Source organism: Pleurodeles waltl, chromosome 9 (assembly GCF_031143425.1).
Source record: "Pleurodeles waltl isolate 20211129_DDA chromosome 9, aPleWal1.hap1.20221129, whole genome shotgun sequence".
NCBI lineage: Eukaryota > Metazoa > Chordata > Amphibia > Caudata > Salamandridae > Pleurodeles > Pleurodeles waltl.
In genome coordinates this window covers 323025372-323039755 of record NC_090448.1, presented here as the reverse complement: position 1 = coordinate 323039755, position 14384 = coordinate 323025372, and the positions used below count along the sequence as shown (strand labels likewise).

The 14384-nt window shown below is 46.0% G+C and overlaps 1 protein-coding gene across 1 annotated transcript in view; it reads left to right on the top strand.

Annotated features, from left to right (window-relative positions):
• The window catches only part of MST1R (macrophage stimulating 1 receptor), a 352783-nt gene that overhangs the window by 170844 nt on the left and 167555 nt on the right, over positions 1 to 14384 (top strand). Inside the window, exon 3 of the mRNA XM_069206831.1 lies at positions 7712 to 7900. Coding sequence (XP_069062932.1) covers positions 7712 to 7900 — 189 coding nt within the window. The remainder of the gene's footprint in view (positions 1 to 7711; positions 7901 to 14384) is intronic.

The following is a 14384-nucleotide window of genomic DNA, read 5'->3' as shown; positions in this document are numbered from 1 at the left end:
TTAAAAAAATAAAACGTGTCTCCTGGGTCCATATCTCCAACTTGCACACTAGACCATAACTGGAGTGTCGGTGATTCTGATGGCAAGACGAAGGAGCTGCCCCTCCCATCGAATTGTAATTATTTTATAGGCCCTGTCCAGCTTTAGAACATGATGTCTATTTTCATCATAAAACAGAGATTAGATGTCAAATATTCTAGTTTCATGGTTAAAATGTAGCGGTTCAATCAGGTCCTGTGGCAGTGGGTACTTACTTGACAGTATACATGGTTGATACTGAGGTATACCACTGGTCTTTCAAAGCTTAAGACTATTAAATTCTGTGGAATACCAGAGTTAATTTTCTACTCTTGTCGCTCAAAATTCGAATAGGGAGCAGTCGTGTCTTACTCCAGGAGGTGGTACAGGGATTACAACACATCTATAGTATAAGGAGTATTCACACTAAATAAATTGAATCTCAAGCTGAGTTAACTTATAACATGACCTTCTTTTAGAAGAGGGATTTGGAATCAAACCACAAAAAATTGCTAAGTGAGTTTTAGTTCCCCTGCTCCCCAATAATCATCTTCAGAAGACTCTGCACACAAAATGTGACTCTGCACATGCAGTGTTTCTCCAAAGGCACAAATTGTCCTGTGAAGTGAAAATTGGCTACCCTTCTTGACTCTTGCAGCATTGGCCGAGGAACATGGATATGAGGCCCAGGGAAGAGGACTCTCCTTCCCTGGGTCTTGCAGCATCAGACCGTTTATGTGAAGCGCCGGACAGTGGGGCCACGTTCCATGGGCCTTGCAGCACTACATCATAGCTGTGAGGCCAGAGGATATGGCAACATCATGGGTGGGAAGGGTGGTCCATGGGAGGGAACATCCTTGACTTGGGCTTGCAGTGTTACACCATTGTTGTTAGGCTAATGGTAGAGGGCTTGCCTATCCTGGGCCTTGCAGCACTAGGCCATGGTTGCAAGCTGTAAGCGAGTGCAGACCCCTTCCCTCTACCTCATAGCCATGGTGTAGTATTGGCAGGCTATGTGGAAGCCATGCCCTGTGATGTGATTTCACATTGTATGCAAATTGGAGGGGCCTAACACATTCCTTTTCTGCTGTTGCATAGATATTAGTCAATGGCATGGCCATCAGAAGTGCAGCAAATGCAATGGCTCTGGGCCCAGTGGTATTAGGTGCCCAATGTTCCCAATTTATGGCTTTATTTTAATGTGTAACCAGTGGTCAAGAGTGAGGGGTCAATTTTACTTTGCACCATCACCCGTGGCACCATTGCAGTGCTACTTGCCTGTATTCCATGGGTATTGCACACTGGTTCCAGAACTGTGAGACCTGGGAGAGGCCCTCCCTCCAATAGGCATTACAGCTGGCTGTGGTTGGACACTCAGAGGAGTAGGTGCCAGTCCATGAGCTTACCAGAGCAGGAGTATGGCTGTGAGGCTTATTCGGGGCCTCTCTCAGGGCAGTAGCTATCAGTAGTGCAGCAGGTGCAATGGCATCGGAGCTCATAGATGTTTTGGACCCAATACACCCTGATTATGGCTTTGTTTTACTGACCAGCATCATTTTCAGGCACCAGGGTGCATGGCTAAATTACTATACCATTGGTCCCTTCTCTCATGTACTGCACAGTCATGATCCAGGGCTGCGAAGGTCAGGAAAGCTCCATTTTCACCTCTGCCTACCAGCCTTGGTCCAGTGCTGAGAGACCTAAGGGAGGAAGCTTTCTGTTCTGGGCCTTGCAGCACTGGTCCATGGCTGCAAGGCCCAAGGCAAGAGACCCCTCTGAAGGGCATAGCTATCAATAGTGCAGCAAGTGCAATGGGACTGTGGCCTCGTGGGTTTATGCGTCAAATGTGCCCAAATTATGGCTGTATTTTACTGTCCACAAAAAAAGTATACTAATAGGGACGGTTGGAATGCTTGAATTAATCTTAGCAACTAGCAATTACTCAGCTGCATCCCACTCCATCCGCATTGTGCACACTGTGTCACCTAAGGTTGGATCCAACAATATGCAAATCAGTTTTGACCCTGCTCCAATAGGGAACAGTTCAGACTGGACTGCCAGCCTTTCCAGAACCAGAACACAAGCAACCTGTGACATGTGTCACTCTAGTTAGGATTATCAGCCAGGTATAAATTAGTACCAGTAATGCAGTATGCACAGGATCCCCATCTGGGCATACCGATCCCACTTAGGGCGACTCACTAAAGTTTACAAAAAAAGTGAAAGATGAAATGCTTGAGTTACACTTGGCCACTGATGAGGCTGATGCCCCCCTATGATCAACTGAAGTCCAGCAAGGAAGCTTCCTCCCATTTATGTCTTTATCAAATGAGAGGAGATGTATCTCAAATCTGTCAAATGAATCTTCATCATGCTAATTTACAAAATTAAAGGCACTCAGGAACCATCTATGTGTATATGAATTATTAGTATCGGAACATTTAAAGGGTTCAGAGGGGGGTGTTGTAGCCATGGCGCCTGGCATATGACATGACCATTTTTAGCCTACATATGATTTTATTCTGGTAGTTTCTGGTGTTTTCCAGTTACTAGGGTGCTGCCTTTAATAGAGGTCATGATATAGTTAACCGTTGTATTTGCTTTCATATCTTTTTTGCACATATCCTATCTAGCACTGGGTATCTGGTAAACCATCTTAGAATTATATCCACACTGGCCCCCTTAAGAGCATTCTGCATGCAGTAGCACACCTCATAAGGCATTAAGAATTATAGTCAAATCATTTAGCCTTGATGAAACTCTTTCCCCCTGCCGGCCCGCACAATCTTCAAACCCAGGTGCATCATCTGTCAAGCCATCACAATGCAGTAACAGTCAGTGACCCAGATACCTTTCCTATTACTCCTTGACTTTATGCTTGTCATTAACCCTGTACAGTGCTCCGCTGCTTTTGACTAGGTTTGCACTACATGACTGACACCCCTGCCTTCTTGGATGACAAGCTGGCCATCTACAGCGGCTCTTCACACAACCGCAGCAAGGACACCACCTTATGGAAGAAGAAGACAAATTGCTAAAAAAGAGATGAGACAAGAAAAAGGTCTTTCTCCTCTATGCTCCAAGGATCTGGAATGTTATATACATCTGGACAGTCTGGCCCAGCTTCAATTTAGGAAACTGCGAATACTCAACTTAAAAAAAAAAAAAACTAAAAAATGATGCTGCTACCATCCACTCCATCACATGTTGACTGTGTCTTTGACCCGGTAGAGTGCTTTGAAGCCTTTCGGCTAGGTTTGCACTATATAAATACCACATACACTGGCACATGTAAATATCTAATGCTCTAATCTGGAAACAAATTGTTAACATTTGATTAAATTTATATGTTTTGGAGAGACCTAGGCCAAGCATTTCTATCTAGTGTGACTAATATAATGTATTTCCAGTTAATTGAAATTGAAATATATGTGCTTATTTTATTAGTGTTGATATTTATGTTGTTTATTTTACTGATATCTGCACCAATAAAGTTGTTTTTTGCAAAGCCGCTCAATGCTAATAAATTGATGGCGGTTCCTATAATGTAATTTTCTGTGCTTTCATGTTGTATGTAAATTAGGGGGGCCTTACACATTCCCTTTCTGCCCTGGGCTCCAAAAGTCCTAGGATCGGCCCTGCTTGCAGGACAGTATAACTTGGCAGAACCCGGTCGTCATTTAACATTTGAGGTCATAGCTTGGTGTATCCAGGGCACTCAGTTACTTTGATGTCAATAAATTGCATAGCTGACAAGTATTCAGCTTGCTAATGTGTGCCATTTGCAGCTATGCTGAGGTTTCAGGCCCAGAGCCTGCCAGGTAAGGCCGCTCTTAACCCCCATGGTCACTGTAAGGAAATGCCTCCTTGGCATGGTTACCCCCTGACTTTTTGCCTTTGCTGATGCTATGTTTTGATTTGAAAGTGTGCTGAGGCCTGCTAACCAGGCCCCAGCACCAGTGTTCTTTCCCTAACCTGTACTTTTGTTTTACACAATTGGCACACCCTGGCATCCAGGTAAGTCCCTTGTAAATGGTACCCCTGGTACCAAGGGCCCTGATGCCAGGGGAGGTCTCTAAGGGCTGCAGCATATCTTATGCCACCCTGGGGACCCCTCACTCAGCACAGACACACTGCTTGCCAGCTTGTGTGTGCTGGGGAGGACAAAACGAGTAAGTCGACATGGCACTCCCCTCAGGGTGCCATGCCAACCTCACACTGCCTATGCAGTATAGATAAGTCACCCCTCTAGCAGGCCTTACAGACCTAAGGCAGGGTGCACTATACCATAGGTGAGGGCACCAGTGCATGAGCACTGTGCCCCTACAGTGTCTAAGCAAAACCTTAGACATTGTAAGTGCAGGGTAGCCATAAGAGTATATGGTCTGGGAGTCTGTCAAACACGAACTCCACAGCACCATAATGGCTACACTGAAAACTGGGAAGTTTGGTATCAAACTTCTCAGCACAATAAATGCACACTGATGCCACCTGATGAAACCTTAACCAACTACTCGTGTAGGCTGACTGGTTTTAGCAGACTGCCACACTCAAGACATGTTGCTGGCCACATGGGGAGAGTGCCTTTGTCACTCTGTGGCCAGTAACAAAGCCTGCACTGGGTGGAGATGCTATCACCTCCCCCAGGCAGGAGCTGTAACACCTGGCAGTGAGCCTCAAAGGCTCACCCCCTTTGTTCCAGCACCACAGGGCACTCCAGCTAGTGGAGTTGCCCGCCCCCCTCCGGCCACGGCCCCACTTTTGGCGGCAAGGCCGGAGGAATTAATGAGAAAAACAAGGAGGAGTCACTGGCCAGTCAGGACAGCCCCTAAGGTGTCCTGAGCTGAAGTGACTCTAACTTTTAGAAAGCCTTCATCTTGCAGATGGAGGACTCCCCCAATAGGGATAGGAATGTGACCCCCTCCCCTTGGGAGGAGGCACAAAGAGGGTGTACCCACCCTCAGGGCTAATAGCCATTGGCTACTAACCCCCCAGACCTAAACACGCCCTTAAATTTAGTATTTAAGGGCTTCCCTGAACCCAAGAATTTAGATTCCTTCAACTTACCGAAGAAGAGGACTGCTGAGCTGAAAAACCCCTGCAGAAGAAGAAAGAAGACACCAACTGCTGTGGCCCCAGTCCTACCGGCCTGTCTCCTGCCTTCAGAAGAAACCTGCTCCAGCGACGCTTTCCCTGGGACCAGCGACCTCTGAATGCTCAGAGGACTGCCCTGCTTCCAAGAGACCAAGAAACTCCCGAGAACAGCGGCTCTGTTCAACAAAGACTGCAACTTTGTATCCAGAGGAGCAGATTTAAAGACCCCTGCAATCCCCGCAAGAAGCGTGAGACTTGCAACACTGCACCCGGCGACCCCGACTCGACTGGTGAAGAACCAACACCTCAGGGAGGACCCTCCGGCGACTCTGACACCGTGAGTAACCAAAGTTGTCCCCCCTGAGCCCCCACAGCGACGCCTGCAGAGGGAATCCCGAGGCTCCCCCTGACCGCGACTGCCTGACTCTGAAATCCCGACGCCTGGAAAAGACCCTGCACCCGCAGCCCCCAGGACCTGAAGGATCGGAACTCCAGTGCAGGAGTGACCCCCAGGAGGCCCTCTCCCTTGCCCAGGTGGTGGCTACCCCGAGGAGCCCCCCCTTGCCTGCCTGCACCGCTGAAGAGACCCCTTGGTCTCCCATTGACTCCCATTGGAAACCCAACGCTTGTTTGCACACTGCACCCGGCCGCCCCCGCGCTGCTGAGGGTGTACTTTTTGCGTGGACTTGTGTCCCCCCCGGTGCCCTACAAAACCCCCTGGTCTGCCCTCCGAAGACGCGGGTACTTACCTGCTGGCAGACTGGAACCGGGGCACCCCCTTCTCTCCATTGAAGGCTATGCGTTTTGGGCACCACTTTGAACTCTGCACCTGACTGGCCCTGAGCTGCTGGTGTGGTGACTTTGGGGTTGCTCTGAACCCCCAACGGTGGGCTACCTTAGACCCCAATCTGAACCCTGTAGGTGGTTTAATTACCTTCAAAAACTAACATTACTTTACCTCCCCCAGGGACTGTGAAAATTGCACTGTATCCACTTTTAAAACAGCTAAATGTGTTTTATGTAAAAAGTATATATGCTATTGTAATTATTCAAAGTTCCTAGAGTACTCACCTGCAATACCTTTCAAATGAGATATTACATGTAGAATTTGAACCTGTGGTTCTTAAAATAAACGAAGAAAATATATTTTTCTATAACAAAAACCTATTGGCCTGGAATTGTTTCTGAGTGTGTTCCTCATTTATTGCCTGTGTGTTTGTACAACAAATGCTTAACACTACTCCTTTGATAAGCCTACTGCTCGACCACACTACCACAAAATAGAGCATTAGTATTATCTCTTTTTGCCACTATCTTACCACTAAGGGGAACCCTTGGACTCTGTGCATACTATTCCTTACTTTGAAATAGTGCATACAGAGGCAACTTCCTACAGTCACCGTTACGTGGACCAGCAGTGCCACCTTCAAACTGTGCCTGCCACTGCCAAATGGACGGTTTACGAGGACCCCTTTGTTTCCCACATACATGTAATTGGAGGCCAGGCGTGGGTGAGGGCTAAATTGTTATGGAGCAGAGGTCTTTGTATCTCAGCAGTTTAGTGTGGTCATCAAACAAGGCCCGCCACTAGTCTTATGGATCTTTGATTGTCGATTGAAAGCGTAAGAAAGGAACTAGCATCATCAGTGGAACCAGTGCGGCTCCACAAACGGCAGAGACAATGGTGTCAAAACCATAAGAGTTTATTAACAATTTAGTCAAAGTTACAATAGAATTAATTAGCAGTAAATTAGTCAGTTTATAGAATAGGCATCTATATTCAAACAAGACTGCAATCTGAATTTGTATTTTATGAAGAAGATGCAAAATATCTCAACAAAGAGAAGACAGAATATGAGATAAACTGTTTCCATAAAGGAACTTCCCTATTCTAAATAAAGCATCAAAAATGGCACAGGGATTTCTAAGAGGAAGGTGTCAGCATCAGATAAACCAATTTTAAGATTCAGGGGAAAGGTTCTGGGGCCCAGTCATAAAACTCAACACCCAGGACGGAGAAAATAAGCCAAGAAAATGTTTTCTCTCAGTGGAGTCAGGACAGGATCTGGCAAACTGTTCTATGGACCTCACAATTAGTACATGAAGGAAGGTCCTGGAAGCCTTTTCACCAAACGGTCCAGTGAGGAGTGGTTGTTCTATCGAAGCAGGTAGACTCCTTAGTTTCAAAGTGCTGGACAAAGAAACACATATCTGCATGATCTTGGATGTATCATTAGTCCATTGTCCCTCCTACAGGATGATTTCTCCTACCCTCACACATTGCATATACACTGCCAAGTTCCAATTAACCTTGGCTGTCTAATGGCTTCAACAGAATAACAACAATACCATTCTAACAAACGAACAAATTGATAAGATCCCTGCAGAGAGAGAAAAACATAAAGCTTATAGAGCATTTTATAAATGAACATTTCGTGTGACACTTGCTTGGCCAAATTAAAAACAATACGCCTTCCATGCAAGTGCAGTTGACATGAGTAAATACTTTGGTAATATATGTGTGGTTCTCACTATGAGTAAATACAGACACCTACTGCCCAGCCAATGACCAGAGCTTGCTAATTATCTCTTGCTGCAGGCGGACGTTCCAGGAAGTGTTTCATATGTGAACTGCTTGAAAAAGCCCACCCTGGTCACCCCTGCCTACTACCGGCTGGACCTCCTCAATGACAGAATGGACAATGTCCTCTTCAGCTCGCTGTTCGTAACTCCAATAGGAGGCTTTACCATAGCTCACCTCGGTACCTCAGATGGGCGAATTATGCAGGTAAGTGTTCAACGTATGGTGAAATGCACACTGGAGCTTTCTTTAAATGATTTAGAAAAAATCAGCTAAAGTAATGAGTTAAGATTAAGTTATTATGACCTGATTGGGTGATGCGTTTAAGGTCGTACCTTAACTTGTGACTTGCATGTATTTTGAGTAGTCACAATTAATTACTTTTCAATGTTAACTGCGCCCAACGTTAATTTTTTCTAATAATTGTATTTTTCTATATTATAATGTTTTACCACCCTCTTTTGAGGAGGGTATGTCGTCTAGAAACATGATGTGTTTTAATTAAAGTTTGAATAACTATTGTTTTTGTTTGATTTGCTGATGTGTTTTGTTTGATGTTTGCAAACTTCGATTCAAGGTTCATTTTGAAAGAAAATGTTTTGCCTATATGTGTATTTGGTAGCTACTATATTTGGCCACGCCCCAAGATCTGCTTTGTACCCACCATCTTTGTTTGATGTCTGTGAACATTTAAATATGTTTGATTTGAACCCGTTTTTGGATGTGGTGGAAATAAGAACTTTGTTGAGGTGATCTTTCTGTTAGTGCCTCAAATTATCCTTGAATATACAAAATAAAACACTAGCTTCGTCGATCTAAGGATTTTATGATGACTTAGTCATAGGCTTAAAGATTGCTTATTCAAATCAGCCGACATTTGTTTTGCTCAGGACACGTATGCCTTTGAGCTTTCTCAAGCCCAAATGTTTTTGATCTCTAAACTAGGTCATTCAATTGTCCAGGTTTCAGAGTAACAGAGAAAAGACTATAATCCCTAGCCACGGTTATTGAACGAAAATAAATAGTTGGGGGCGGGGAGCAGAATCTTTTGAAAATAGCATAGGGGAGCCCTTGACAATTGGAATCAGTTAAACCTCATGTGCTTCTTGATATTGGGTGTTGCTCTTGTTCTATCAAAAATATTGTGATCTGCATTGAAAGGAGAATATATCTCTGGCTTGAAGGAAGGACAAGGACACAGTATCACAGTTTTAATATAGTCTTCAGAAAAGATTCTTGGTTTCAGTAAGGCCTCCGACTTTCCAAGGCTCTGGGCATTGGTACTAGCCAGCAAGAACATTACAGCATTATTACTAAGGAATCTTTATTAAAGTGGTTGAGTGGGGGGACCCTGAAGATGCTGAAGCAACAAAAATGTTCCAGTGGTGGGAAAGAAAAATTCTGATTACGATGATGGGTTATCAAGCACTCAGTAGATACCCTGATAGATCACTAGAAAATGCCGTAAACTGTGATCTTTTGGCTGTCAGACAAGCGTCCCCAAAACACTACAAAGGAAACGAAGGATCCTAAATGGCTGATGTTAATAAAGTTTTAGGCCCCATTAAGTACTTCAGAATACATCATGTGGCATTTGATACCTGCTGCCAACTCCATTGAGTATCCACATCTGTTCTAGTTTCATGCTGTAAGGAAATGCCTCCTTGGCATGGTTACCCCCTGACTTTTGCCTTTGCTGATGCTATGTTTTGATTTGAAAGTGTGCTGAGGCCTGCTAACCAGGCCCCAGCACCAGTGTTCTTTCCCTAACCTGTACTTTTGTTTACACAATTGGCACACCCTGGCATCCAGGTAAGTCCCTTGTAACTGGTACCCCTGGTACCAAGGGCCCTGATGCCAGGGAAGGTCTCTAAGGGCTGCAGCATATCTTATGCCACCCTGGGGACCCCTCACTCAGCACAGACACACTGCTTGTCAGCTTGTGTGTGCTGGTGAGGACAAAACGAGTAAGTCGACATGGCACTCCCCTCAGGGTGCCATGCCAACCTCACACTGCCTATGCAGTATAGATAAGTCACCCCTCTAGCAGGCCTTACAGCCCTAAGGCAGGGTGCACTATACCATAGGTGAGGGCACCAGTGCAAGAGCACTGTGCCCCTACAGTGTCTAAGCCAAACCTTAGACATTGGAAGTGCAGGGTAGCCATAACAGTATATGGTCTGGGAGTCTGTCAAACACGAACTCCACAGCACCATAATGGCTACACTGAAAACTGGGAAGTTTGGTATCAAACTTCTCAGCACAATAAATGCACACTGATGCCAGTGTGCATTTTATTGTAACATACACCCCAGAGGGCACCTTAGAGGTGCCCCCTGAAACCTTAACCAACTACCCGTGTAGGCTGACTGGTTTTAGCAGCCTGCCGCACTCGAGACATGTTGCTGGCGACATGGGGAGAGTGCCTTTGTCACTCTGTGGCTAGTAACAAAGCCTGCACTGGGTGGAGATGCTTATCACCTACCCCTTGCAGGAGCTGTAACACCTGGCGGTGAGCCTCAAAGGCTCACCCCCTTTGTTACAGCACCACAGGACATTCCAGCTAGTGGAGTTGCCCACCCCCTCCGGCCACGGCCCCACTTTTGGCGACAAGGCCGGAGGAGATAATGAGAAAAACAGGGAGGAGTCACTGGCCAGTCAGGACAGCCCCTAAGGCAACCTGAGCTGAAGTGACTCTGACTTTTAGGAATTCTCCATCTTGCAGATGGAGGATTCCCCCAATAGGGATAGTAATGTGACCCCCTCCCCCTTGGGAGGAGGCACAAAGAGGGTGTAGCCACCCTCAGGGCTAGTAGCCATTGGCTACTGCCCTCCCAGACCTAAACACACCCCTAAATTCAGTATTTAGGGGCTCCCCAGAACCTAGGAACTCAGATTCCTGCAACCTAAGAAGAAGAGGACTGCTAAGCTGAAAAACCCTGCAGAGAAGACGGAGACACCAACTGCTTTGGCCCCAGCTCTACCGGCCTGTCTCCCCACTTCTAAAGACACTGCTCCAGCGACGCTCTCCCCAGGGACCAGCGACCTCTGAATCCTCAGAGGACTGCCCTGCTCTAGAAGGACCAAGAAACTCCAGAGGACAGCGGCCCTGTTCACCTAAGACTGCAACTTTGTTTCCAAAGAAGCAACTTCAAGACCACTGCGTTTCCTGCCGGAAGTGTGAGACTTGCTACTCTGCACCCGACGCCCCAGCTCGACTTGTGGAGAAACAACACTTCAGGGAGGACTCCCCGGCGACTACAAGACTGTGAGTAACCAGAGTTGCCCCCCCCTGAGCCCCCACAGCGACGCCTGCAGAGGGAATCCCGAGGCTCCCCCTGACCGCGACTGCCTGACTCCCAGATCCCGACGCCTGGTAAAGCCTCTGCACTCGCAGCCCCCAGGACCTGAAAGATCGGAACTCCAGTGCAGGAGTGACCCCCAGGAGGCCCTCTCCCTTGCCCAGGTGGTGGCTACCCCGAGGAGCCTCCCCCCCTTGCCTGCCTGCATCGCTGAAGAGACCCCTTGGTCTCCCATTGATTTTCATTGGAAACCCGACGTGTGTTTGCACACTGCACCCGGCCGCCCCCGTGCTGCTGAGGGGGTACTTTCTGTGCTAACTTGTGTCCCCCCCCGGTGCCCTACAAAACCCCCCTGGTCTGCCCTCCGAAGACACGGGTATTTACCTGCTAGCAGACTGGAACCGGGGCACCCCCTTCTCCATTGAAGCCTACACGTTTTGGACACCACTTTGAACTCTGCACCTGACCGGCCCTGAGCTGCTGGTGTGGTAACTTTGGGGTTGCTCTGAACCCCCAACGGTGGGCTACTTTGGACCCAAACCTGAACCCCGTAGGTGGTTTTCTTACCTGCAAAAACTAACAAACACTTACTCCCCCTAGGAACTGTGAAAATTGCACTGTGTCTAGTTTTAAAATAGCTATATGTGATTTATGTGAAAAGTATATATGCTATTGTGATTATTCAAAGTTCCTAAAGTACCTACCTGCAATCCCTTTCATTTGAAGTATTACATGTAAATTTTGAACCTGTGGTTCTTAAAATAAACTAAGAAAATATATTTTTCTATACCAAAACCTATTGGCCTGGAATTGTCTCTGAGTCTGTGTTCCTCATTTATTGCTTCTGTATGTACAACAAATGCTTAACACTACTCCTTTGATAAGCCTACTGCTCGACCACACTACCACAAAATAGAGCCTTAGTATTATCTCTTTTTGCCACTATCTTACCTCTAAGGGGAACCCTTGGACTCTGTGCATACTATTCCTTACTTTGAAATAGTGCATACAGAGCCAACTTCCTACACATGCCATCTTACCCCCTGCCATACTGTGCAATTTAAAGAGTTTCTCCCTTGGCAGGGGAACATTGATATCAACAGACACAGCAGAGGCTCTGTTGTCAGTTGCAGCAATAGACCAAACTAGTGCCTACAAAGCCACCTGTAATTCACCATGTTAACCTCTTTCCATTCAATTAGACCTTGTGAATTACTTTGGAAGAAGGAAGACAGTAGTAGAGAAATAATAGAATGGTCCCCCTGGTCATCAAATGGACACAACATGCAGTTCTTAGTCTGTTGGCAGTAGAGTATTCATGAAGATACTAGGGGTAACCATTAGTCTTTGATGGAAAAGAAAGACAGGGCCAAGCTGTCTTAGGGGGCCACCTTCCCTGCATGCAAAGAGTTCCCCTACATCCCTTCTTAAGGCTACGACCTATGGTGATAAGCAGCAGGGTTGCAGTGGCAGCTCCAAATCTATCTCTGCGGGTGTTCCTAACAGGGCCACTAGAGCACTGGTTCTCTGATAACCTATGACCGTAGAATCAGCAGCTAACAATCTCATGTCTGTAACAAGCAATGGTGAAGATGGTGCATCACTGGAGTAAATAAATGGTGTGCTCCCCAGACCACTTGCATCGTTGTTACCATGAAACCTGAGATAACCAGCCCCTCTCAGACCATTTCCCGTGACTTCTGCATAAAGTGTTTTAGTTAGATCAGAAGCTTGAATGCTAAATCCTTTGGAAGAAATCTTCATGCTACCCCAGCGTGACAAGTGACCAAAATAAACTCTGTTTAACGCATTTAAAGGTTGAGCACCCGTGAGTATTCCAAGAGTAATAAATGCAATGTGTGAGTAAACCATGAGTAATAAATGCGAACATGCAGGTAGCCATGTTGCAAATCTATTGAGACCAAACAAATGTACAAACATTGTAACAATGCCGGTATCATATTGTGTAGTGGTGACATATTGAATAGGTGGTGCAGAAAGAAGTTTGTTTGATTGTGGTCCATCAGAGGGCTATAATTGGTTGCAGCTGCTCTGTCCTTTAGTACTTGGCACTTGCCTGGATAACAGTGGATCTTTGACTCAAGGATGTGGTGCAAGGGAACAGAGGAGACTCGAGTAGCCTCTCTTGATGACTTCCACTGAGCACTGTTTTATTGTTGATGCTGCCCAGGCATAACTAACTGCACAGTCGTTCCTCTCAGCAGGAATAAACTTGATGAAAGAGATCTGGCAGAGTCTGCTCTTAGAAGTGGTCACTGCATGATTGCTGCTGTGACCCTCCAAATGTGTATGTGATGGTTGTCCTTTGTCCTCTCTACCGAAGGCAGTGCTCTCTGTGGAATGACATTAACCAGGTAGAAAATCTGGAGCTTAAAGGTTTCTTTCTTTTCACAAAAATGAATGGTAATTTCCAATCTTTCTATGTCTGCTGGCTGAAATGCAACCTGAGTTGTTTATGCGGTTGAACGCAGCACACCTCATAAACGATCTGAACGAAACTACCAGTTTTATTACACAAACTGCAAAAATGACTCCCTGTAGTCCCAAGTGCTTGGCTGCGTAACAGTGTTTGAGGGCATTGTAATCACCTCTGTTACAGAATCAAAACGGTGATATACATATTGCTGCTTGAAAGAAGGACCATTCGGTTATGAATTAGCAAATCTATATTGATTGATCCTTGGAATTCTGCATCTAATTGTTTTTATTGGCCTTCTCCCTTGCTTCAAGACAAAGCATGGAAGACCACTCAGGATTATTTAAATCCATCAGATAAGTTCTCTTAACAGCAGCCTATAGTGTTTCATGAGGGAAGAATTAGGATATATTTTTTCACCTCCATTCTGGTCAATCCCTGGTTATGGTGCATATACCCCAATCACCTAGTGTGCTGCAAGGTGACTGACTTTCTTTTCATTCTCACATTTTGATGACCCTGATGGGATTCTAGGTTCCTTGTCTGTCAACAGGAATCGGTGCGACTTGAACTGGTAAAGCACCCAGAACATGTGGTTACAAAGGAGGTGGTGGTTGGTCCCTAGCATTTGCCACCACATCCTGCACCATGCCCGCTTAGTTCATTGGAGAGAATCACACCTACTCTTCCTTTCATTAAGTATAGTATAATCATGTGTCGTTTCTTTAGCATATATGAGGCTTGGGCTTTCATACCTATGATACCCCCCCCCACACACACACACACATACGCCATGGGATACTCTGTTAAGGACCGACCATAATCTGTCATCGTTTGCTGTTTTGAGAATGTCTCAGAAGTGCCAGGACAGGTAATCCCATTCCAAACTCCCTAGGAGATTTGTTTCTGTGCATGGGCTGAGGCACACGTTGATGTCCCATTAATACTGCGA